General features: G+C 42.3%; 1 protein-coding gene across 1 annotated transcript; it reads right to left on the reverse strand.

The window, feature by feature from the left end:
* Positions 1–3,794: 3,794 nt before the first annotated feature.
* LOC146173929 (uncharacterized) lies at positions 3,795–21,874 on the reverse strand. Its single transcript, XM_084585301.1, has 6 exons — positions 21,772–21,874; positions 10,468–10,514; positions 8,351–8,453; positions 5,265–5,419; positions 4,285–4,338; positions 3,795–3,839 (listed from the first exon to the last, which is right to left on the reverse strand). Exons 1-6 carry the CDS (start codon positions 21,872–21,874, stop codon positions 3,795–3,797), a joined length of 507 nt encoding a protein of 168 aa, XP_084441427.1.
* Between the last annotated feature and the right edge of the window lie 3,087 nt (positions 21,875–24,961).

Here is a 24,961-nt window from a genome sequence, read left to right on the forward strand (position 1 = left end):
AAAAAAACGCGGTAGACTCATTTGGGTAAGTGTTTTTCTCGCTTCATTGGTGACATTTGTTGCCAGCAAGGTTTTTGACTACTAAGATGAAGAATAATCTGAGTATGTGTTTTATATTCATGCATTATCAATGATATGGACCCTTAAACTATGTAAAAAATGGAGTTATCTTGCCAGTCACGGCGTTATTTATATCATTCATGTCGCAAAGGCGTCCCTCGCAACCCACGTATACTCTACCCGGACCTCGCACTCCAACCAAACAGTTCTCCGACTTCGAATATAGTGCCTGGCTTGCAATAATGTTAATTTCATCTAGACCATATGCGGGAAGGAGCAGGCACTATGTTGAGAGTTATGTATACACGGATATGAGCGGAATTTCTCATTGCTAATAAAACTAGGACTTTGTGTACATATATTTGCTTTAGAACGACTAATCGGACTAGTGGGTAAATGTCATTTTAACGGAGCAGAGCACATGAACGAAGTGTGAGAAAAGATAGACGACCAGGCATCTTGTTGTATGTCCTTTTCTTGTCTGTCGCCAGCGCGCTGCTCCGTTTAAATTTTATTTACGTGCTTACCAATTTTAATAATGATTGCAAATTAGATGAGAGCAGAATATAAATCTAGCATCCTGATTACGTCATGAAAATAAAAACTGTTTTGTTCACTGTATACGAATGCCTATCAAAATCACCGCGACAGATATTCCGTTCCTGATCGTCGCTAAACCACATCCATTCGTGAAAATGTGCACTGAATTTCAAGTGCCTCCGTTTTGAGTCCTTGTAGAGTAGACTTATTAATTTAAATAAACCAGCAACTCTTTGTGAGCTCGTTCGTCACAATACCAAAACGTCCCCTACTGATATCACTCAACAGGAAGTCAATTGCCTGCTGTTCATTTGAGCTTCATTTAAACTGTCAACTCAACTGCTTACGAGTCAACATACACTCAATTAATTTATTCGACAATTTTCAACTGAAACCTTAAGTTTTCCATTAACGACTTGCTAAAAAATGCATCACTAGTGTTAAAAACAGAAAGTTTCGACCGTATTTACGAAACATTGACTTGAAGCATTTAAACATTAGTGCAAAAGAATAAAAAATACGTTCCAAACAAACGAATGCATGCGCCAAGCATCGATAAATTATCTTCTTTTCTGTTTTCGCTGTTTCTGATTTAACCACCTACTTCAACTAGCGCAACTGCGTACCTAAACTTATGTTACACGTGGTACCCCTAAATTGCGTCATTGTCATAGAATAACACTTTACCACTAATTGTAATGGTACAATCGTCAGGGCGACTATATAAGCATGCGCCCGCTTGTCCGGTGCAGGTGAGTGCGTGAAAGCGGCATTTTTGTGCTCTGGTATAATGCCTGTCTTCGTAGACCTTTATTGCTAGCAGCGTGCACAGTGAAGGCAGAGTGCATTTTCAGGAAAGCTTCGTTTCTGGGCCTCAACCGCTGGTTTAAATAAAGAGTTCTACTCTCTTTTTCTTTCTTTCTCTGGTTTTAAAATGTAGCCGCAGTGAAAATTGCGCTAATTGCTGATGATGAGTTTAGAAACCGTACGGCAGAAGTGCACTCGCGATGCTCAAAAACGTGATATAATGCGGGAGACGATTATTTTATTCCTTTTTATCCGAAACATTATTTTAACGACGTTCCGATTAATTTTGTACCTGAATTGTAGGTCGTAAATAAACTACAGAAGATTTTCAGTCGTCACAAGAGAATTTCTGTGAGGATTTTGACAGTAAACGTTTCTGACAACAAAGATTTCTGTAGTAAAATCAGGATTTTGTGCTGTTACAAAGGAATGTGCTGCAGAACTACGTACTACAGAAAAGCAGCGCAGAAAATTTACAGAGCTAGCAAACAAGTACTACATAACTACAGAAAAACCGGACATTAAAACAAAGTGCAAAATATTTTTGTATTTTTGGCAAGGTTCTCTCGCATTCCTTTTTTTGCGTGGAAATGTTTGCTTCTACTGAGAAACATAGGGTGTAAAAAGACAGAAAATTTATTCAATTTCTTTAAACTTTACATTCTTTCAGTCATTATAACGTAATATCTAAACTCAACCGAATGTAGATTGCCTCACTATATATTGCTTCACTTTAAACGCAGCGGTCAATTTGTTACGGTAACTCATCCAAAATTCAGCATGCAAAATATATTTATTATCAAAAGTTTTATTGAGCAAATGCATTCAAATGTCAGTGTGCAGTCGCATGCTTCATGGGTTCAGATTGCTATGCATACTGACCGCTGGTCATGTCAAGGCGGTTTGCTGATAAACAACAATAGTATCGCAACTTTCTCGACTGCATTGGTACACAGAGAAGAAAAGCGGAATATCGATAATGAGAGAAGTTTAGAAATAAACAGTGTGTGATGATGTAAAATGCAAATCCTAGCGCTTCATGAACAATGACCAACGTGTGAAAGGAGTCGTTGAGGCATGACAGCAGCAACTAATCCTTATACAAGTTCTACAGCTCGAAAGAAAATTTTATCCGCGTTTCTCGTTCGTAATTAGGTATAAAAAACAAAAGTTTGCTTACACTCATGAGACCTATTAGATCCATGAAGGTTTGCCACTGAAAAGAGCAACAGAAGACAAGTGTGGTTAGGGTGGCTGCTCTTTCATCTTTGACAGCGTGTGAACTTTATTAGCGTCGTTGGTAAGGAATGGTGGCCTAGGTGGCGCCATTTTTATAACCAAACGAGTATCTGTTTTGTCGCGCCGGGGTGGCGCAGTGGTGGGCGCTCGACTACTGTGCCCAAAGAAACAGGATTGAATCCCGGCCTCGGCGGCCGCTTTTCGATGGAGGCGAAAAGCAAGGCGCCCGTGTGCTGTGTGATTTCAGTGCACGTTAAAGACCCAAGGTGGTCGAAATTTCCGAAGTCCTGCACTACGGCGTCTCTCATAGCCAGAGTCGCTTTGGGACGTTAAACCCCACAACCCAAACGAAACCAAGCCAGTATCTGTTTTAACGGGCTAATTATTTTAACACTCTTGACTGCTGGTATCGATTTGCCAGTGCCCGAAGGAAATTCTGCCGTCGTTCTTCACCGCTGCAACTAGTAAAATAGAACACTGTAGTGCTTTGAGAACCAACCTTAATGACATCATGTTCTTTTGCTTATTGACATTTGCTTATTTTCATTCAGTCCTGCCTGATTTTTATACCGGTCCATTCATGCGAAAAATAAATGATATCTGAAGTCCGAAAATTTTTTTAAGCTTGAGGTAACGACTGCAACGTTTTCATTTTCCCTAAGGTGCTAAAGCTACTTCACAAGCTTTCTGATACAAAAAGAAGTGCGTTTCTTTTTTCGTTCTTTTTTTTTTAATTTTCAGTGTTTACTCCAAGCGTTAGATTGCTTACGGCATACCGATTTCGAAGGGAATTTGGACACCTTCAAAGGTGACAACAGTGCGTTCCACTCTATAAGGGAATCATTAGACCAATCAAGCGGAGAATAAAATAACAAAATAAGACAAGTGTGTAGTTCGAAACCACAGATGCAGAAACAGACATATTAAAAAACAGAGCGGGGGGATTACGTAGGTATAGTTAATGAAGGTAATCTGTAGATAATGTTTTACCTACAGTCGGATACAACAAAAGAAACAAACAGCCGCTCCCTTCAAAAGAGGCCCTTCAGCCAATGGGGAATTGATTCGTGATGTAATTAGGCCACTGCCAACATTCTTTTATGTCCCACAGCCCGCGCGCTGTCACACTAGAAAATGAAAGAAACCTTTCAGCAGCCACTGCCTGAATAGGACTGTCCTTGCCCCTTGGGCATCTAAACAACAGCAAACACAAGACCAGGCAGCAGGGAAAGATATTTCCTTAACAGGCAAGCTCTTGTCCATAAAAAGAAAACAACTCAAAAGATGGGCGATTTTCGTGATAAGAAAGGCCGTGGGTATTGGCCGTGAAAAATTTAGTGATGGCGTTGAATTTTTTGTTTTTGTTTTTTGATACGTACAGTACATATGCCAACTTCGAACAATGTGTAAAAGGTTGAAAGAGGCTAGAATCATTTCAAGAAAAATCTGGTCAACTCTCGCGTGGAAACAGAGTTACAATTTCGGCGCTACGGTTGCTTTAAATTTTAATATTATTAACCCATTACGAAGAAAGACATATCGCAATTATACAACGCTGTGGAAAAAAAAAAACGCAGCTAATTTAGGAGATCGGGCCAACCCAGTCAGGGCCACCAAAGCTCCAAGGGGAATACTTACAGTGACCTCATCTCCGTCCGTGCAGAGATCTGGCACAGCGTTCTTTTCCAGACACTTGAATAACAACATATCAAGATGTTAGAATGTGGTCCTGTTAGCTCACCAAAGTACATATATTATTGATAACCTCGAATAGGCTCGTGCATCGCGATTGTTTATCGAGTGACAAACATTTAAACATTTAATATAACATTTCATAAACATTTAGCATAAATGATAAAGTTCTGAGGACTTCTGAACTTTTAGAGGCCGCTTACTTAGCGCTTTTTTAATTGATCGTTTTGAAGCGCAAGAACGTTTTATGTTTTTACAAGGTATTTCAAAATGAGCGCTAAACAGACATGCAGGTTGCAAAAAGAAAAAAAAAAGACGTTACAAGTGCAATTGTTTAGTCAGACTTTTGACCGATCAGCACGTAATACAGCCGTCAGAATGTAAAAATCAATCACATCCTTCAAAGAAGCGATAGATTACCATTACGCTTTTATTCTCAATTTTCAATAGCATAAACCGAAAATACTCATAGACGAACTAAGGTTTTGCATCGATACGTCTTACAGCATTGACACATTATCAGTTATAGTGATGTATGTCCTCTCAAGCTGCCGTGATGGGTGCATTAGAAGGCTTCTAATGACGCGAAGAAACTATAAATCCTTATGTACTTCGAGTACGCAGCTAAATAATTTCGCTTGCTACTTCAAAGAAGTAAACATAAAGTCATTTCAGCCTTTGCAACTCAGTCAATAATGTTTTACAAAAGAGATAAGCCAAGATGCACCCTGACTCAGCTGAAAGAGCGTTTCAATCGCAGATAAATCAACAAGGATCAACCTTTTAATTGCTACTGTCAGTTTATTCTCATTCTCAAGAGGCATGGGGTGGTTTATAATCTGCATTCCCTGCAAACATACCGAGTGATCCCTGCATAAAGACCGGAAACGAAGAAACTAAAAAGAAAGTGTGTGTTTGTTTTTTACCTCACCCATACCGTTAACATCGGGAACGATGATTGTAGTTGGTTCTTCGCATGTGACTTCCACAAGGGATAGGTATTCATCACATGTCAAATTATACCGAGATTTCGGAAGACGGACTCCATAGGAACACATTCGTACAATAGTCTCCGTCTCAACTGAAAAAAAAAAAAAAAAAAAAAAGCAGAAATTGGCAGCACTTTTATGACGCTGTTACCATATCCAGACCCGAAAGTTCGATCATATGGTTAGTCAAGGGCAGCTTGAAGACTTTCTGATTATTACTTCGACTCTAGGCGTTAGTGCATTCACTGAAAATAACGATGAAAATTAGGAGTTCTTTTTTATTATTTCCTGCTCCAGCTCTGTTACACAACCGGTCACTGAAATATAAAAGGGTCCTGGTGCCAATTCTGTGACGAAAGTTTCCACTTATACATTCGAAAATGATACATTCACTTTTTGTGTGCTCGCTTATGAACTCTCCTGTCATTCCTCTCTATGCCACTGATGCCGTCAGCCAAACCGTTAAGTACAAATGTTATTTATTTATTTATTTATTTATTTATTTATTTATTTATTTATTTATTTATTTATTTATTTATTTATTTATTTATTTATTTATTTATTTATTTATTTATTTATTTATTTATTTATTTATTTATTTATTTATTTATTCTGCAATACGACAAGGGATATTCGCAGGATGGGCACATGAATGCAAAACGAAAATTTACAATTTCAAACATTCACGCAAAAAGAAAATCAGACATGAAAGGGACAATTTTTTTATTGCTTATCGAAATAGATATTTATTTGAGTTGTCTCCTTTCAGGGCTGAAAATCAAACAGTGTGCTGTGCGTATGGAGCAAGCTGAGAGCATAGACCTAGGACTGTGGCCGCACTGACCGCCCGGTTAAATTCCAAGCACTCTGCCTCTGCTGGCGAGGTGCGTTGTCGTTTTCATACAAGCAGTTCCTTAAATCCTTACTATGTCCCTCTACCTACTCTAACCCACTATAACCTCAATGCAGCAACAGAAATTCTGACCATTTTTTGGTTAAGTTGCCTGCCTTAGCTCTCTTTGTTACTCTCCCTTGCATATTTATTATTTTGCATGGACCTACACACGTTTTTCGTTTTTTTTTTTGTTTCTGACCTACTAGTTTTCTTTACTTAGTCAAGGCGTCAGAATTGGTTTAAAGACGGCAATATTTGCTGAGATACAAAGGTAGCCCCTGTGGCATCACCCGAAACTAACACGGCCTTAGTCTAGTGTCTGTTGTGGATGAACACACGCTCAGCAATGTCGGAAGCGAAGCGCTTATAAAGGTGTCCGGAAAATATTGTAATTTTAAGTGAAAGAACTATCGTCCACGCGCTCCAGAGTAGTTAGAAACTTACATGGCAGCAAAAAGGTGGTTAGCTGTATACATTTCGACATTACACAGCCGAAAGCCAATGTAAGGGGTTGCATAGACCTTTCCCTGCGCGTCTTCTCTTTCAAGGGAAAAAACGTTGTGTAAGTTCGAGTGATGTGATGATCAAAAAGGGGGAATTTTTCAGCCTTTCGCCTCCCCCCTCAGTTACCATCGTAAAGATTTACACGCTGTAACATAACAAAAGCGAAAGTTGAATGAGGTGTAGAAAATAGGCATCCAAAGTCAAAGGAAAGCGCTTGCTCTGTTTTCTTCGAAAAAATTAAAAGCGCTAATACTGGTCGGCATAATTAGGATTTATCAGCTTTTTGAAGCTCAGCTCTTTTGCATCCATTCGTGGCTTCAGGGGCGGCGGACGTCATCGCCGTAAGTGGTCGGCAGCTACAACGTCGCCCGGAGGGCCATTATATTACTGTTGGCACTGATGAACTTCTTGGCGCAAAATTCTATTCGTCCTACTGAAACCTAATAGAGAGTGATTGTAGGACAGTTGAAACCTTACCGTAAGGAACCAAACCGAAGAAACGACAGACAAATGTCTTGTGTTGTCTTCTTGCCACTGTCCTGTTGTTTCTGTGGTTTGGTTGCTTGCGATCTCCTGGAACCTGCCGTTGTCGCCTAGAGCACAGACGTCTTTGACGGCCAGGTGAATGGCAGCGTTGGTAAGAACTCTTAACGTTATCGCGTCCTACGTTATCGCGTCCTGGGATGGTATACCTAAGGTGGGTATTCTAATGCAAGTGGCAAAAGCCAACCTGGGGCAGAAAACTTTGCTCAGTGCAAGGCAACTTTTCATGGTGACACGGAACATTAACTTCTCAGACTGGTTGGAAAAGGGAAGCGTGGAGATCCTGAGGTATGCCTTAATGCAGTAGCTCAAGAAGCCTCACGAAATTATAGACAACTGGTGCTACTGTGGCGCTCGCAGAAACCACAACAGAAAGACGGAAGTGGCAAACCATATACGCAAGGTTCCTTTTGCAGAGCCCGTATGTGTCGCTGGTACTTCAGATGAAATACCTTAACTGTGTAATGACAATTTCGACACCGGCTTGCTTGTTTTAGCTGCCTTAGGTTCGCACCAATGTTAATAATGGGGAACTTCAATCTAGATTTAAAGAGGAACAAGGATTTCATACCACTAGTATCCCAAAAACTTCCACTCCTCTCCCGCGTAATTCCTGTCATTGGTGTAGCCTCTTCGTGAAACTCTTGTAAGACTTCATCTTTTAGAATCAGCCATCGGCGCAGCGTATAAAACATATATCTCCATCCATTTCTTCGACCCCAAGGTTTCCTTCATCACTATGAAAAACTTCTAAATGAGTGTAACTTGAACATTTATGTTTACAAATTAAAGTGTGCTATGTAGATGTGATTTCATAAATGGCACTAAAATTGTTTGCCTCAATGTAGGGCAAAATCAAGGCACGTAGCATCTGCACCAAATTTCGAATTACAGAGTATCGCAATAGTAATGCATTTTCGCTCGTCCCATATCACCTTGATGATACTCTTTGCGCACTGTTTAAGATTGCGGTCATGTACCAATTAGCATTGCGTGTAAATCTTAGACGTTTTCATGGTGCTTTGGTAGCACTGAACAACTTTAATATAATGGCAGAGGAGAAATTTTCACGAATACATACTCCAGCTGTCGTTGCGGCGCTCGATGGGCAGAGTTGCTGCCACGGCGTCCTGCATCACAGCCGTCAGGTATATCACCTTGTACTCAAGGTCGTAGGAAGTGCACTGAAAAGTAGATAATGGTGAGTATCGACTCGTGCTCCTTATTCGCTAAAGATATCTCTATCTCCTGAAAACCACTGAACACGCCATAATCGAAGCAATCTTCTCCATGACGTCAGAAAAAAATCCGTTTACTTACATTTAACAGGTCCCTCACTGTCTGTGTCTCGTTATCCTAAAGAGCAGGAAAAGTATATAATACTTTTTTTATTTAACCATAAGTTGTCAAACATGCTATTAGCTCTCGACCCACCAAAACAAAAAGGCAGATTCAAAGAACACGAGTGTATAAAGGCGTGGTCCGTTTGTTTTTCATGCTTGTTTTCAGCAACGCGCGACACCGAGGCATAACAGGACACAAGCGGACTGTGTCTCCTTTCCATCCCTGTCCACATAATATGCACAGTTATAAGCTTAAATGAAAAAAAAAATGTGTTATATAGCTAGAATATTCTCCCCAACCGAAGTGGAGATATGACAAGTAGAATAGAAGCGTATGATAAGAAGTGTGCAGAATATTATGAGCTCAGTTAGAGACGTTCATTTCCTCAAAAAGTGAAAAAAAAGTTAATATTTCTTTAAACAACTAACCTTGCTGAATGCTACCCATTCCCTTAGGGACAGAAAAGCGACGACCCTTCCTGGACTATAGAAGTTCGAGACATTGATTAAACTTCAAACCTAGTACCCCACCAGGGGGAGCAGTATACGGGAAGATTCGACAAGAACAACATGTATAGGTGACTTACGTTGAAAGGTGCGCAGATGTCGGTGGGCTGGGCGTCGGTACATTTTGTCTGATAAAAAGTAACAATGCGTCAGTCAAGTTACAATATTTAAATATGGGCACGCACCATGCTTTCCCAGAAAGAGTACATATGCCGGTTAAGTTCTCGAAGTGATCTGCATTCTTGCAATTCACAGGTGCGGTAAAGGGGCAAATGATATGATCGTTCTCGTTTTATTTCTTGCATGTTGGTGAGTTCCAAACTCAAAAAGGTGATCGCAGAGCACTGAGAGATTGATTATTCTTCGCTTGCTACAACCAATAAGTTATGAAATTTTAATTGTAGGGCTACAAAAATAATCACAGGAGCAAATACCAGAACGCATATATGTACTTAAAGTCAAATTGCAAGCAACTTGTATGTCTTGCAGCTGATACTTTTATCACTCTTTATTTACTTTGTATAAATACACCAAAAGGAATAGTTTTGCGGATTCCATTCATTTTTTTAAGCATGCGTGAAGTTTCGTCCTATACAGCCGATATGTATTGTGACCGGTACTCCCGGAATTTCGGATTTAATCTTATCCCTCTTGTTAGTGTAATGAAAAGACGTAATTATTCCATATTTTTTCTTAAGTTTCAGCAATGGCACAGGACGTATTCAAAGTACATTTTCAAAGTAAATTTTCTGCAGTACCACAATAGGTTGAAAGCCATTTGTTCTCTTCCAAAGTTTTACAGCGAATGTGCTCACCCAGAGGACACTTATTAATAAAATATAAACTTACAATCAGTGCGAGCACCAAACACAAAAGGTTGTTGCGCACTGCTGTGATATTGATATGTGCGCTTTCTCCTAGGCGCGTGTTTTAGTTTATAGCATCTGCGTCGTGAGATATAATGGCTACAAACTCCCGTGTGAAGCTTCTGGGAATTAGGAGGCGTCGCTTTCTTGCAAAAATTAGCGTTCCTTTTTTCCTCAACTTTAAATGAATTTTAGCAAGAATATTTAGGCTCTGCTGTACTCCTATTTCCTTCGCGAATTCACTTCTATTTAAATGTAAAACTGTAGAAACTGTAGCCGTCAATTTTTGCATTCAACTGTGAAAAGGGTGGTTTGATTTTATTCCTTTAAAGTAACGTAAGCTGCGGAGACAGCGACATTATCTTCAGATGGAAATCGTACATGCCATGTTGACTTCCTTATTGAAAGTAAGGTGTAAATCTATGTTTTTTATGCGCAGTGTAACAGAAGCGACATGAAGTAAGGTGGATTCGAGGCCTTACCCTGTTTGTCGTAAGGAAGTCCGGCAGAGTAACAGTCAGGCATGGTGCTGCAATACCAAAATGCAGAAGTGCGCACAAGGTGTTAACAAGTGTCCGCAGTGATACCGCGCAAAGGAAGCAAAATGCATTCCTTGCTCCCGCACAGTCATTTTGAGCGTAGTTATAAGCATGCCCTTTTAAATCATGTTATTCCATGCCAGGTGTCGAGTAAACGTAACCGAAATACAGTCTCTTTTTTATTTTACTGCAGTTTGTCAAACAATTTCGCGCTTTGGATTTTGGTTTTACATTTTCGGTAATCTCGCAGCTCTCTTTAAAACGAGTCGTTAGCAGCAAAAATGTACTCAACAATGTTATTTGAAATATGCCACATGATACTCTTTTTTACTACACACTTGCGAAAATTGCAATGATGGCATTGAGAAAGGTTAAAACATCGTCGTTAAAACTCGTCTTCATTTGAAAGCTTACATTGCCTAAATCATAATAACCGCAGGGTGCCAGAATTCTTGCGCAGCAAAGTGCAGACGCCATCACTATTTTCTAACTGGTTTCTGCAGAACCTTCAAAAGAAAGAGTTTCCATCGGCATTCAACTATTACAGATATTCAAGTCCGACATTCCTATGTGTCGCCGAGTGCCTTGGGAACAAAAAGGTGTCCCAACCTGTAAGCAGCATCAGGAATTTTAATTGGTTTAATTGAGAATGCATGTTTCCTAGCACCTTGCTACGCTGCCCAGGCAGCGCTAACCATTGCGACAATATTGCGGAGGGTATAGGGTATGTAGAGCCATACATTGGCAACATTGTACCAATATTGCATTCAAGGTCGTGCTTCCTCGCTCATGATTAAGAGCAACGATGTTCGCACAAGGCAAGATTAGATTCTTTTTATCGTAAGGGACTCGCCAAGGTTTAAGTGAAAGTTTCGTTAAACCTAAACTGAGTCACAGAGAAGCTTAAATTTCACCACGGTTCTGCTTATTACCAGCAAAAATTGATTGAACCCTAGGCATTGAGCTGTGCCAGATTGATGATTCCCGTTTGAACAGTTCTTTTACCTCTTGGAATCCATGTGTATCTTAATGCTCACATCAATATCATGCTTTGATTATCACTACTGACAAGGTGAACGAAAAAAACTAAAAATTCAAAACCTCCTACTCAAACCGTTTGTCTCGTGATGGCAAGAATTCTTTTTTTTCACAGATACCAAGAGTGTCAAAATTACTTTATCATAGGAACACGCTAAAATAAATAAAATACCTGGCGATAGCAGCTACACATCAGGCACTCACCACTGATATTTCTATCAAAATTCAATTTTACGATAAGTAAGTGGGATTTATTGCTCTTTAGTTCGGATTGGTAGGGTTGAAAGTAAATAATTCTGGTATAGCAATTTATGCACCCCTTTCGTAAGTAAAGCTCATAACAATCAGAATAGAATGCTCTATATCCTATGATTTAATTCATTTGCAAGATACTGAGGGCGTTTGTCTTGGGCCTTCGGCAGGAGTGGGTAGTTCCATAAAACGCGAATAAAATTAACAGCAAGAAAAGCCATACAAAAATAAATTAAACCGCAGTAAAAGCGTGAGAAGGAATTCTCGTTCGAAAGGGCGGTGAAATAAGTGGCCATTCAGGCACACAATGAAATACAGCTGCTGTGTCTGCACAAGTAGTACAGAGAAGTAACGAAAATATGCAATGAACAGGGAGAGAGAGAGAGAGAGAGAGCGCGTATATAAAGAAACTAAGAAGTAATAATTCGAACAAAACAATGAGCAGTAAAGGCACGACATTCATACGGACATGCGGAATGACAGCAAACAATTGCTTAAAGAGTGAATAACTATGCCATATATAACACGGACGTGATATAGTGCATAGCGCCACAAAAGTAAGAAACTCTTACCTTCAGAGGCACTCGAAGTCCGCAGGATTGTAACGAATGCTACCACGAGGAAGGTTTTCGTTGTCATGTTTGGTAGAAACAGGCTGCACTATAGGACATGCGCACGATGCGAAAACAACTCTTTGTGCAACGAAGATTTCAGAGCTGATATATATATACCTGCGTTCGCAGCAATGCAGTCACACGAATGGAGGAAGTCCACGCTGAAAGCATTTGGGGCTTATTGCCTCGATTCCAGGCAACAGCCGGTACGAAGAAAGCAGATAGAATGCAAACATGAGACTATCGTTTCCTGCGTGCTTTGTTTTTGCTATATATGTGAAAACAACCTGCGACACGTGCCAGGATGTACACCGAATGAAGCGAGAGTCAGCTGTTTTCAGACCGGGATATATCATTAAAAAAGGGGGAAGGCAGTAAAATTGGGATGCACACCAGCTTTCGCTAAGTTTCTCGCAATCACTAGCATATGCGAACTCACAGAACATTGACAAAGTAATTCGCTATCCATGGATGCATTTTGACGTCGGAAGTAACATGAGCAAGGGCAAACACATGAAGGTATTTAAAGTGTGAGACACGAGAAACAATCGTGCCAGATGACTCAAAACGGCCGTCGCATACAAGGAAATCTTTTAGCTTACAAATTTTAAAAATTGTCTGTATGAACTTTCTTCGTAAATTGAAGCAGATCGTTGTTGCGGAAGAGTTACATCCTGCTTCTATAACCGAAATTTAGAACTTTATTTCTGACGTAGCGCTAATGCCACAAAAGGAAAAAATCACCATAACGCTTTCCATGCAGCATGTAGAAAACACGCCAAAATATAAAACAAATTCTATGACTGAGAGACTTGAGGACCAAAACATCCCATACGTATCAACTGATAAATAAATAATTATAACAAACCACATTTCTAGAGAGTCTGCATAATATTTCAAAGCGAAATACAAATACCAGATGCGTATACCAGTTAGCTTAATGTCCTCGTACCCACAGTATCAGTTGAACGCACCAATGTCAATAAGCTCACTATATTGCACAGCGCTGATGCGTTCGACGTTGAGTTATAGAGACGCCTAATCAAAACTTTATTTTCTGGCAAATAACAGTCACAATGCCACTCTGTTCAAAAGAGTGTTACTGCGTTTTATTGGGTATATGTACAGATTAAAGTCACCGACAAAAATACTGACATTATTTTTTTAGTTTTTAACAGCCAATTCTTCAACAAATGCTTCGCACATTATTAATTTAAACAGTGCGAACAAAAAGACCAAGGACTAGATAAAAGGAAGCCACAGTACAAGCGCTGACTCACAACAATGCCTAAACCTTTACTCCAAGACCCAGATAAAAATGAACATGACGAAAACGAAACAGTCACGTGAAACAACCCCTGGGTTCACTTGCTGCACAAAAAGTCACTCACAAAGATGTCTCTTTGCTTGAAAGAGCAAGAGAAGTCTTGCTGACACACTTATTGTCCGTTGAGATAAAATATGACTCAACCATCTCTCTCGTCATCTTTTCTTTGTGGCGATACAAAATCCTAACCTGGTCAAACATAGGAGTGCACTTATTCTCCTTCTTCATTGTTTCACATGCATGGCAATAGGAGACCAGAAATGTATTGCAGCCGGTGAATCCAGTGGTTGTTTCACATCGTTTGTTTTTATCTGGGCCTTGAAGTAAAGGTTTAGGCATAGTTGTGAGTCAGCGCTTGTACTGTGGCTTCCTTTTATCTAGTCCTTTGTCTTCTTGTTCACGCTGTATAAATTAATAATAAACGTGTACCAACTCGCCCAACAAAAAATGCTTCGCATTTGCGCGAGATGAAAAGTGAGCGCAATTTCATGCTCAAGTGGGAAAGCTGTTAAAGACGCAATTATTCTTGAGTTTCCGTGTACGAGAGATAATCAGAGAATAAAATACTACTACGTGAACACCGCTGAGGGAATGCAGAAAGAGCATGCGATCATGCGCTTGTTTCCCGTGTCCATACACGGAACAATGATTCTAAAGAGCCAGAAGAAAGAATAAATGAGGAGAAAGTTATTTTTAAGGAGCTCAGAAAAATAACGTTATTTGCTACTTTATCGGCTTGTCCATTCTCATTGTCATTTTAAAGGCACACACCAGAAATACAATGCTAACGCATACTTCGCCGCATGAATTGTAATAATCATCTGGGAATTTATCTAAAGGGCTCGCCATGCGGCACGAAATGAGGATATCAGTGTACTACTTGAGAATCTCGTGGAGGCTATTTTAATTCAGAAAAAATTTGTTGTGGTTTAATTCTGGTCAACCAGTTGAATCGTGAAAGCAACGGCGGAAGCTTCTTTTGCCTGCTACATTATTCCCTTATCACGCCTTATCAGTGTGCTACATTATTGGGGACACTTAAACTCATCTTTTGAGAGTAGGACGCCATAGCGTAAGCTACCAGCCCACATATAAATGAGAAGGGTTCAATGCTGCTGAACCAAATGAGGAGCGAAAGCATTAGCTGCCGATGATGATGATGATGATGATGATGATGACCTGAGACAAAATGGCACATACCCACGGCGGGGGATTGGCCAGGGTGCATTGTAGTCTGTAAATAATTATGTTCAAGGACTGGAGTATTCAGATAAATATGGATCTTTAACTAGAATTTGGAAAAAATAAAAAGGAAAAGATAAGGTAATGAAATCGTACCTAGCATAGGAATCTACCTGTTTAAATTATGTAATCATGAATGAAATCGCTAACTGGTTTCAAGGCATATCCCGTGACGCTTGCTCCGAAGGAGAGGAGAACTGGAATGGTTAGTGGAAGGCCTAACCTCGAAAGGGGAGTTGCTAAGAAAATTTTGTGGAGAGATGCGAACCGATGATGTGAGCTGCCGATGACCGAGCGTTCTTCTTCTTCTCCTTCTTCGCTGCTGTTCAAGGGCAAACGTGGCCCTTCCCGGGACTACGCGACGGGCCGAAACCTGGCGTAGTATGGCTCTCGCAATATAATTTGCCCTCAATCCTATCCGTCAATAACTGGGTGCAGCTATCCATCTTAGTAGTCGTTTTTTCTATTTTCCCAAAATCTGTTTGCTTTTTTTTTCAGCGAAAATCACCGTCATGATGGAGCAGCAGCATCGCCATCGTTAACTGAAGCCGTCTTTGAGTAGCAGGCACCAGCTAGGGAGACAAAGGGGCGTCCCGTCGTCCTGCAGGCTCGTTATCGGCCTTCGCTTAAAGCAAGGAATGTCCTGGCACACCGTCCTGGCAGGCCGAACTGGAACTCAGGCGAGGCTTTCTACAAAGATCCCCCCAAAAATAGCGTCTTTATGCCTTGGTTCGCGCTCTGCCATCCCTTAAGGCGAGCCCCATTTCAGTACCATGGACCGTTCGACTTCGCCGTTCCGAAAGTCGAAACATCCACAGTGCCCTGAACAGCACCACGCCACAGTAAGCCTACAGATCTACATATCGATCGCTCAAGGAACCACAATTTTTCGGACTTCTAATGCTTTCTTAAGAAACAGCTCTGTTTTTGAGCTGATAGACGCCAGCACTACTCCTTTTTTGCTTGACTATAAAAACTTTAGAAATCCACTTCTATTCAATTCTATTCATGTGCTAGCCTCTTAAGCTATTTCCTTGTACGTTTCTTCCATCTGCCACAGAACAACCGTGCGTTAGTTCACATTTTCTATCGCATTATAAAAATCGCACTTCTATAACAACCACGCAGGCAGGTATTAATATATGACCATAGGAACCTACAGCCGCTGCTATTGTAGAACTGGCTCTATTAAGGCGACGTGACAGTTCTAAACGTTGAACCTTCGAGTGCTATCTATTCTCAAGCTATCTAAAGTATAAATAATTGCATGTATATAAGCATCTCTCATCTTTTTTTCCGCTGACTCCTTGATTAGGCCATCAAAGTCGAAGCAATGGACTCCAATAAGCATGAAATCGACAACCAAGGTGACAATAAACCTGGTCATCTGCCAGATATCCGTAAGTTAAAATACTTTTAGACATTACGGTCAGTCGATATCTTCACTGACAACACACAGAAATTCGCAAGCATGATTTTTCATGCGCCCAAATTATCGGGTGAGATAGTTTTCAGCCAGCAGAGGATTGTGAAGACATTTTATCCTAGCTATATATCTGCGTCCGATATTTTTGTCCCGATAGCACATATGTTGATGACTGACACAATAAAGCGCTATAAATATGATATTACCGCCCGTACTCCCTCACTTCCGTGAATAAGCTTTCGGATTCCTTCACTGAAAATGATTACACCACTCATCTCCCAGAGATGACAGGACACTAACGGGTCCAGGTAGGAAAAACGTGGAGCTCCTAAAGTAACTGCACATTACCGGCTCGGCTAATTCGAGACAGCTTACCAGTATTTAATGAACGGAAAATGAAACGCTCGTGTTTCTTGCGATCATCGCAAGCAATCAACATTAGTTAAGAACGAGTGGGTTCTTGGCGACAGGGGGAGCAACTTGTGGCATGGACTAACTAAAAAAGGGAGCTCCGCGATTACCGCATCATCTTTTCACACTGCTCTATTTTCATGCCCATTTCTGGAGTTTTCAATGTTACAAAAGCCTCTACCAGCGTTGCACTACATTGCTGCTGCTTGCTTTGGCGTCTGAGGCTTGGAATGTGGGCGTAGCCAGATGGGTCAGAATAGAGGCGGGCACATGCACAGCTGTAACCATCACTGTTGTTTTTGGATGGAGGGCGACATTTGGACGCCGAGGCATCAATAGTTTTGTTCAGAACTCAAAGAGAGCTCCACTAGCGATCTATCGCAAATCTAGAGATCTAGAGAAGATCTGCTAGAGGTATGAATAACTGGGGGGAAATACTTGGCTTTACCAACAGCATATCACTGAATATCGCTTCATATTACACAGCAAATGTGTTATGCGACTTAACCATGGCCTCTGGAGCAGTGGGCACTGAGTATCTGACGAACATGGAAACATGCTATTTTTGGCGATATTATCGACGTATAATTGAGGCGGGGGGGGGGGGGGGGGGGAGGTCGAGGGATTAGACTTTATAGGGAAAATTGTGCCTAACCTTGAGCTGCCTTTTAGTGAGGTTTATTTTGTCTTTCGTAAAAGGGCCGGACACCGATGCGGACGGCCAGCGTGAGGCGGCTTCCTGTGTTTCCCTGGGGAAATGCTTCACTTCATCGGCACAACGTGGCGTTGAGCACCTCAACAGGCACGACTCCCGGCCCTCACCAAGACAATGCTGCTGCCCGTACTGCCCATATTCGACTACCAAAAAGTGTGTATCATTCGTGCAGTTAACTGACTCCCAGCGTGTGCATTGCGTATTGCGTCCAGTGATGCTTCGACTTGAAGCAGGGCATCAGCAGTTCAAAGTTATCAGCGTGTATTACTGGTTGCATATAGGCACTCCATCATGTCGTCAGTCATTATGTAATGTTCACTGATGAACCAAGTGTTTAAATTTCTAATTCGTAAGCATGCGCAGAACTCGATGTCTTTCTATTTTTATATTCCCAGAACTACTATGCTCCTTCACAATCAAGTTTTCGTCATCACTACTTTCGAAATTACCAGGCGCAGGACCACCCTGTCTTAGCATATCGCATTTAATTTTTTGTGTTAAGTCAGAGGATTTTATGCCAAAATCATAATATTTTGTTTACCGCGCATTCTTCGTCAGAGGACATGAGCATGTTTGAAAAGTAATTTATGTCGCTAATATATTTCATATTCGTGACGCGGAATCCGATTTCCGTTTTGTTGCAAATTTGCTTTTACCTCACTATTGCTGTTTAGGAGTGGCAGCAGTTTTTCCCTCCGCATTATTGCTATTATTCATATTTTTCTATTCTTGCCGGGTCTGGCTGCTACCGGGTATGAGCGGTAGCTGCAGAGATATAGCACTGCTTAGAATGTCTTAATTCTTTCCTTACCACATACCCCGTGTTGTTTAGACAAAACTGACTAAACTGTCAATTATTAGGGAAATGTTTTTTTTTTTTTTGTTTTTGTTTTTTTTACGCTATCTGACTTCACTAATAGTATGATGTCATTGCTCTTGCGGTGTGCCGGAGCGAGTGTTTATACGTGGCATCGCGCCGGTACCGGAGCAGTCGGCCATGGAAAAGTTGAGCCGATCAGAGACTGAGTGCCTTAGGCAAGCAAATCATCGTAATTCGTCGGATCCGGAAGTTGCAGCCTGGCAAAGGGCAGTAGATCGGAGAAGGCTAGACAAGAGAGAAACCGGGTGTACAGCCGAGACACTAAAACAACGAGAAGAGCACTTCCGCAATTCTATACGGGATGGCCATTGGTCAAACCACAGCCTTTTTTTTTTTTTTTGCCTGACGAAGCGTACTCGTCCTGCTTCTGAGTGAGTGCAAGGTACGGCCGTACAAGGTGCGTTGGCTGTAGCTAGCCGCGACATCGCCTCCGTACCAGCTGTCACATTATTTTTCCGTTGCTCCCTAATCGCCTCTTGCTTTCGTATCGACTAAACTTCTCATGTAAACTAACATAGACGAAACTAAACCTTATGCAACGCGGTCCTTATCATGATTTGTATTTTCTTCGCGACAATTGTTTTTCGGGCATCGTAATTGTGCATCATCCGTGGTGTCGCAACAGTGTACACGGTTATTTATTATTTGATATCAAAAAAGGAAGGAAAAGATGTTTCCCGGCCCCGTTATCTGCAATCTGATATCTGAAGCACCTGTACTGGAGCGGCGGAAATGAATGGTTAGTGAGGAAGCGGTAGTGGAAATCAAAGAGGTCAGCGACAGGGAGAAAGGGCACGGTCGCCTATTTACAATTAAGAATCATGTCAGATGGTCCAAGGATTACCGCGCTCCAGAGTTTTCAGTGTTTGAAGTTTGAAGTTTGTTTTATTTCCTGCATAAATACAAAAACATTTGCAGACCAGTGCTTGGACCCATAGCCGAAGTCTAGTTGAGGGTCCAACGAATAAAAGTGTATATTCACAAGCAGTCGTCATGAAAGTTATTAGGTTATAAAGGCAACTATATAATAATAATAATAAAATATCATATATAATATTTACAGACAGAGGGCACTACTAAAGGTGGAATAGCACATGAAGTTAGTAGAGATAAAGCAGAAGCAACATCACGGCTTTTAAAAATGATCACATCGCAGACGCAATAACAGAGATCAAAAAAATATAAGTACATCTAATACGGTGGACAATCTTCGGAATTTAACAACAGGTAATGGTTTTTAATGGTAGAAAGTGAAGGAGAACTCAAGAGACTTCTGATGCGCATACAAGAAGAGAGTGAGAGGTATGGGCTTAAACTGAACGTTAAAAAGACAAACATCATTGCGTCTTGCCCTATCAAGTCCTGAAGCATCAAGGGACAAGAAGTGGAAGCTGTGACAGATTTTCTCTCCTTGGGCTCCAAGATTACCCCGGAAGGAGACTGCAGCCATGAAATTAGGAGACGCCTGCTTCTGGGAAAGAGAGCCATGGTTAGCCTCGACCGCCTAGTAAAGAGCAGAGACATTAGTCTGCCAACCAAGATCCGTATAACTCGTGCTATGGTCTTTCCAGCTGTGATGTATGGATGCGAGAGTTGAACTGTGAAGAAGGCTGACCGCCGAAGAATTGACGCGTTTGAATTGTGGTGCTGGCGGAGACTCTTGAGAGTTCCTTGGACGGCCAGAAGATCAAATCAGTCGATATTGTCGACCATAAACCCTGACTGCCCATTGGAGGGTCAAATTCTAAAGTTAAAGCTCAGCTACTTTGGTCATCTGATGAGAAGAGAGGAATCGCTGGAGAAAGATTTGATGTTGGGAAAGGTTGAGGGTCGCCGGAGAAGGAGTAGGCAGCGAACGCGATGGTTAGATGGCATCCTCGAGCCGCTGCAGAAGAAGTTATGTGATGTTAGGAAGATAGTGAGAGACCGGAAAGCGTGGCGTGATATGGTCCATAGGGTCACGAAGAGTCGGACACGACTGAACGACTGAACTGAACTAAATGGTTTTTCAGCTTTTTATAGAAATATTGGTCATTCCTCAGGTCGACAGAAATTTTATTCCACACTATTGCGCCATCGTATTGTATAAGTCTCTCATCATACACATTTTTAGTAGAAATGGCCCAGTACATTTTGATGTTTCTTTTAGAAAGGGCGGTGTACTCACATGGAAGCGTCCCCTGTCCGCTGTCGCGCATTAGGTTCTCGTTCGACGCATGGCCTTTTGCAGATGCAAGCAACACAGGAGGATTCCTCCGGAGCTAAAAGATGTTCTCCTGTGCTATCTGTTCAATTCCAAATTTACAGCTGATCAGGGGACAGCTGGAGCGGCCGCTTTCACTTGAATGGAATTTAAAAAGCTGGCAACAATAATGAGCCATACGGCGGACTCAAAGGCACAGTCCTTAGTGAGAGCACATTTAATAAAAATTTACCCTTCAACGTTTAATTTATTCTATCTTCCCATTTCTCAAGGCATGGCTAACACACCTTCGCCATGCTCTGCTTTCATGCACTTCGCTGTGAAGAAATACACAACCCGCGCCGAGTAACCACTTTTGGCAGATTGTCCAGCGTTTCTTGGTGGTTAATTTGGATGTCTTAGTGATTGTCAGATCAACTTTATGGCTTTCCATCTCGACATACATCGGCGACTAAGCGCAAACTTTAGTGTGTAAAAGGTGCCCCTTGTAGACGCAGCTAAAACATTCAGGCGTTCAATAAGCACGAAATACCTAGTATCAAGAAAAACTCAGTGAAGAGTCCGAGACCATTTTGCAAACTCAGTAATCACTAAAAATTGTAAACTTTATAATATGGATCTAATAGTTTATAACGTAGAGTTTCTTCAAATAAATAACGGGAGGAAAATACGACATCCCCTGTGCAAGTTTCTTAGAGGCCTTTATCCGACTTGGGAACGCTGGAAATGCACACGTAGTACATACGTCGTGACTGGCGTCATGCTGAAAACGTACGTTCTGAATAGAAACCATGGCTCCGCAAAGTGGGGGCGAGGATAAGAGGAATACATTTTTTCATATTAAATATAATCTCAGAAGGCGTCATTACCTTAAATAACAAATTTTATGGACTGAATATTTATTTTACGCGCGTGTGGGAGAGGAGCACTCCGGCAAAAGTACGCAGGCTTGTCTTCTCCATAACTCATATTTTGCTGGCTAAACCCACGTTTCTGCCAAGCGCTATCCAAGTCGTTCCAGCTGTCCGTCTCCAGCACTGTGTAACCCGAGCGCCTCGCCATAAACACTCGTCGTTTCATGTCCCGCGCTGCGCCGCTGATTATCTACTCCGTTGCAATAAACCCAGGTGGATGCTGACCAGGCACGTGAGGATCCACACCGGCGAGAGGCCCTACGCCTGTGAGGTGTGCCCCGCAGCCTTCAAACGAAGAGACCACCTCAGCAAACACATGCAAATCCATAGCAACGAGAGGCCTTTCGAGTGTCCCAGTTGTCTCCTGCGGTTCCGGGCTTGGTCCACATTCTACGATCACAAGCGGCGGTATTCCCACTAGTAGATTCCACTCGCGTGTCGTCCGTGCAGGAGACGTCTTTTGCCACCCATCCACCGTCTTAAGGTTTCGTTGATGTCACGATGCATGGAATTGTTTTGTATAAATTACTTTGCGCCCGGAACATTTCACTTCTGGACCACTGCAACAAAAGAAATGAACTGCTCGCTGCCACAATGTAGAATCAAGCTTGCGAAGGTTGCCCGAACGACAACCGACGGAATCTCCACAGACAAGATGGTTCCGGCGTACGCGATGGTCAGTGATCAATGCCCGCAGTCTATGATAAAAAGAAATCCAAAATTCTCCAACAATCAGAACACCATAGTAACACGCGCTTAACCTTTTCTGTTTATATTGATTATCATAGTATAATCTCAAAACGTCGACCGTCGATAGCGCGTGGAAGTCACTCTTGACCCGACCCTGCAAATCAACATTCTGTCCTAGATGCCTGTGTTGAAGGTGGCCATGGCTGGTTGCGGTAGGTCACTCAATGTTGACCAGTGCCAACGGTGGATATGTTGGCTTCCAGTACCAGTCATAGCTGCTCACAGATTACAATACCTACAGTGCAACGCCGCTCAAGCAAGGAATGGGCGCCAGAAGACCTGTACTCTAAAAGCATGGCCAGGACACTTAAGGCTGTTTACTTGTGAGAATACGAAACATTATTTCTTCTGGCCGCAATTTAAATATTTGAACATGCAATAAGATTATTTGGGCAAATTTCTGTCTCTGCGTATTTGTTGCGCACCATGACCGGCGATATTTGGGCCTAGTGACTGCAAAGCGATCTTTTATTAAAAATGTTACTGAAGTTATTGCCGCTGCAAAAAGGTTTGAAGCGATAAGCAAGGCGAAGAGGAACCACCTTTGCAGGCTGCGATGTCGTTCGAAACTAGATTTGGCACGCGAAGGGCGCAGCAAGGTTTACAGAGCTTCTTTACGCGCGCGCGCGCATAAACACACACGCGCCTGAAACCGGGCACCTGGTCGGGGTACGCGAGCACCCGATTTTACCGAGGGGTGCCACACGATGGGTTTTGAACCAACCGCCAAGCAAGATGCTGCCTAGGAACTACTCATGTTGTAACAGGTAGTCTCGCAATGTCCCAGCAACTGCCGATCAATCAATGCCGCGGCCGTGCCCTCTACACGGTATACACCGGCAACTTGTCAAACTCGGAGGACTCTTGTAATTTCATACGCGTGTAAATTGTTCTCTTAAAACCCGTTATGCCATCGGGGTAACTGTTTTCCCTCAGTCTCTCAGGGTAAGTCGATGAGATTACATGGGTTAAATGGGTTAAAAGAGTTAAATACTTCCTCTATAGTACTGCTTACTTCAGCCTTATTGGATATTGCAATATATTGTATAAAAAATTAAAATTCATAAAAGGTTAGACAAGCACATGCGCAGCTTAAACATCGACATCTGCGCATCCGGCGTCTCTTATAGCCTTATTCGTTTTTGGAGGTTAATCCCTAGAAACCAAACCTAGAACCAGCCTGCGCCTTTTTCATTATTAACAGTGATATAAAACCGTAGTTTTGCAATAAACACACGTTGAAGGACCGAAAGCGGTTTCTCAAATTTTTCAGTGACAATTTGCATAATGTTATTTATTTATATATGTATGTAATTATATATATTGTAAGGTGTTTATTGGAGCACCAAGACCGTAAGCAACGTCCGTAAACCAAAGCGACGGGGGTAGCGTTCGAATCAACAGTGCAGTGCCAACAAGGCTCCGGCTTCACTTCGTCTACCTCTTCGGGTTGGCGCGCGAGCTGATGGCGATCGGGATTACTACAATACCCCCCGGCGGAAAAGGAGCCATCCTGGCGACTCATGGTGAGGAAAGGGTAGGGGGATCATAATACGGCTTGAGGCGGTCGACATGTACAGCTTCTCGGCCGCGGCGGTGATGATCTGGAAATGGGTTCAAGGGCTCTACTACGTCATTGACGGGAGAAGATTGTTCGAGAATGCGGTAAGGTCCATGATAGCGCGATAGGAGTTTGGATGAGAGGCCGGGTGCTGAGGAAGGCACCCAGAGCCAAACGAGGGCACCTGAGGGATATGAAGGCGCTGGATTTGTAGGGTCCCGGTTATGCTTTTGTTGAGCCTGGTTCCCCGTTGTGAAGGAGCGCGCCAATTGTCGGCATTCTTCGGCAAATTTGTGCGCTTCAGACAGTAGAGTGGTCTCTGAAGCGTCGGGGTGGTAGGGCAGGATAGTATCCATGGTGGTCGTGGATGAAACCGAAGAGAGTGATAGTAGCGCGTCCCAAATCTGGTCCTTGACCACCACGCGCTCTCTTATACCCCCCATCAGAAAATCGTTTGCATGGAACGGCATCGAAATAATGATGGATATTCATACCGGCTCCCCTGTTTGCGTCATTCCCAAAAGCATTTACCAAGTGCGCTCCCATCAATGGCCGCAGCTGCAAAAGTCGGAAGTACAGCTTTCATGCTATCTTGGAAAGTTGCCACTTCTCGGTACACTGACCATGCCAGTTTCCTATGAAGGTACCACAGTGCAATGCTGTCTGACGGTTTTAGACTGCAATGGCCCCAGTCTTTGCGGTCGGGACCTGCTGAAAAAACTGACAGACGAACGCATTCAGGTGCTGACCATGTATGTGAAGCCTTCCGTATCAAAGCAAGCCAGGGAGGACGTGCCGATGCTGCTCCAGAAAAACTGCGACCTGTTCACTGAAGGCGCTGGTCTCATGAAAGGTCCGCCAGCCCGACTGCACATCAAGGCCGGAGCAAAATCCAAGTTCTTTAAGGCAAGGAAAATTCCTTTTGCACTTCGTGATAAAGTGTCTAAAGAGCTTGACAGATTAGTCTCGGCTCGCATAATATCACCAGTTCCTCATTCTGAATGGGCAACGCCCATCGTGCCAGTCTTGAAGAAGGACGGAACAGTGCGCATTTGCGGGAACTTCAAGATTACACTAAACCCTGTGTGCGAGGTTGAGCAGTAC

The sequence above is a fragment of the Amblyomma maculatum genome, chromosome 11 (assembly GCF_055883805.1).
Source record: "Amblyomma maculatum isolate TAMU_Amacu chromosome 11, ASM5588380v1, whole genome shotgun sequence".
Lineage (NCBI taxonomy): Eukaryota > Metazoa > Arthropoda > Arachnida > Ixodida > Ixodidae > Amblyomma > Amblyomma maculatum.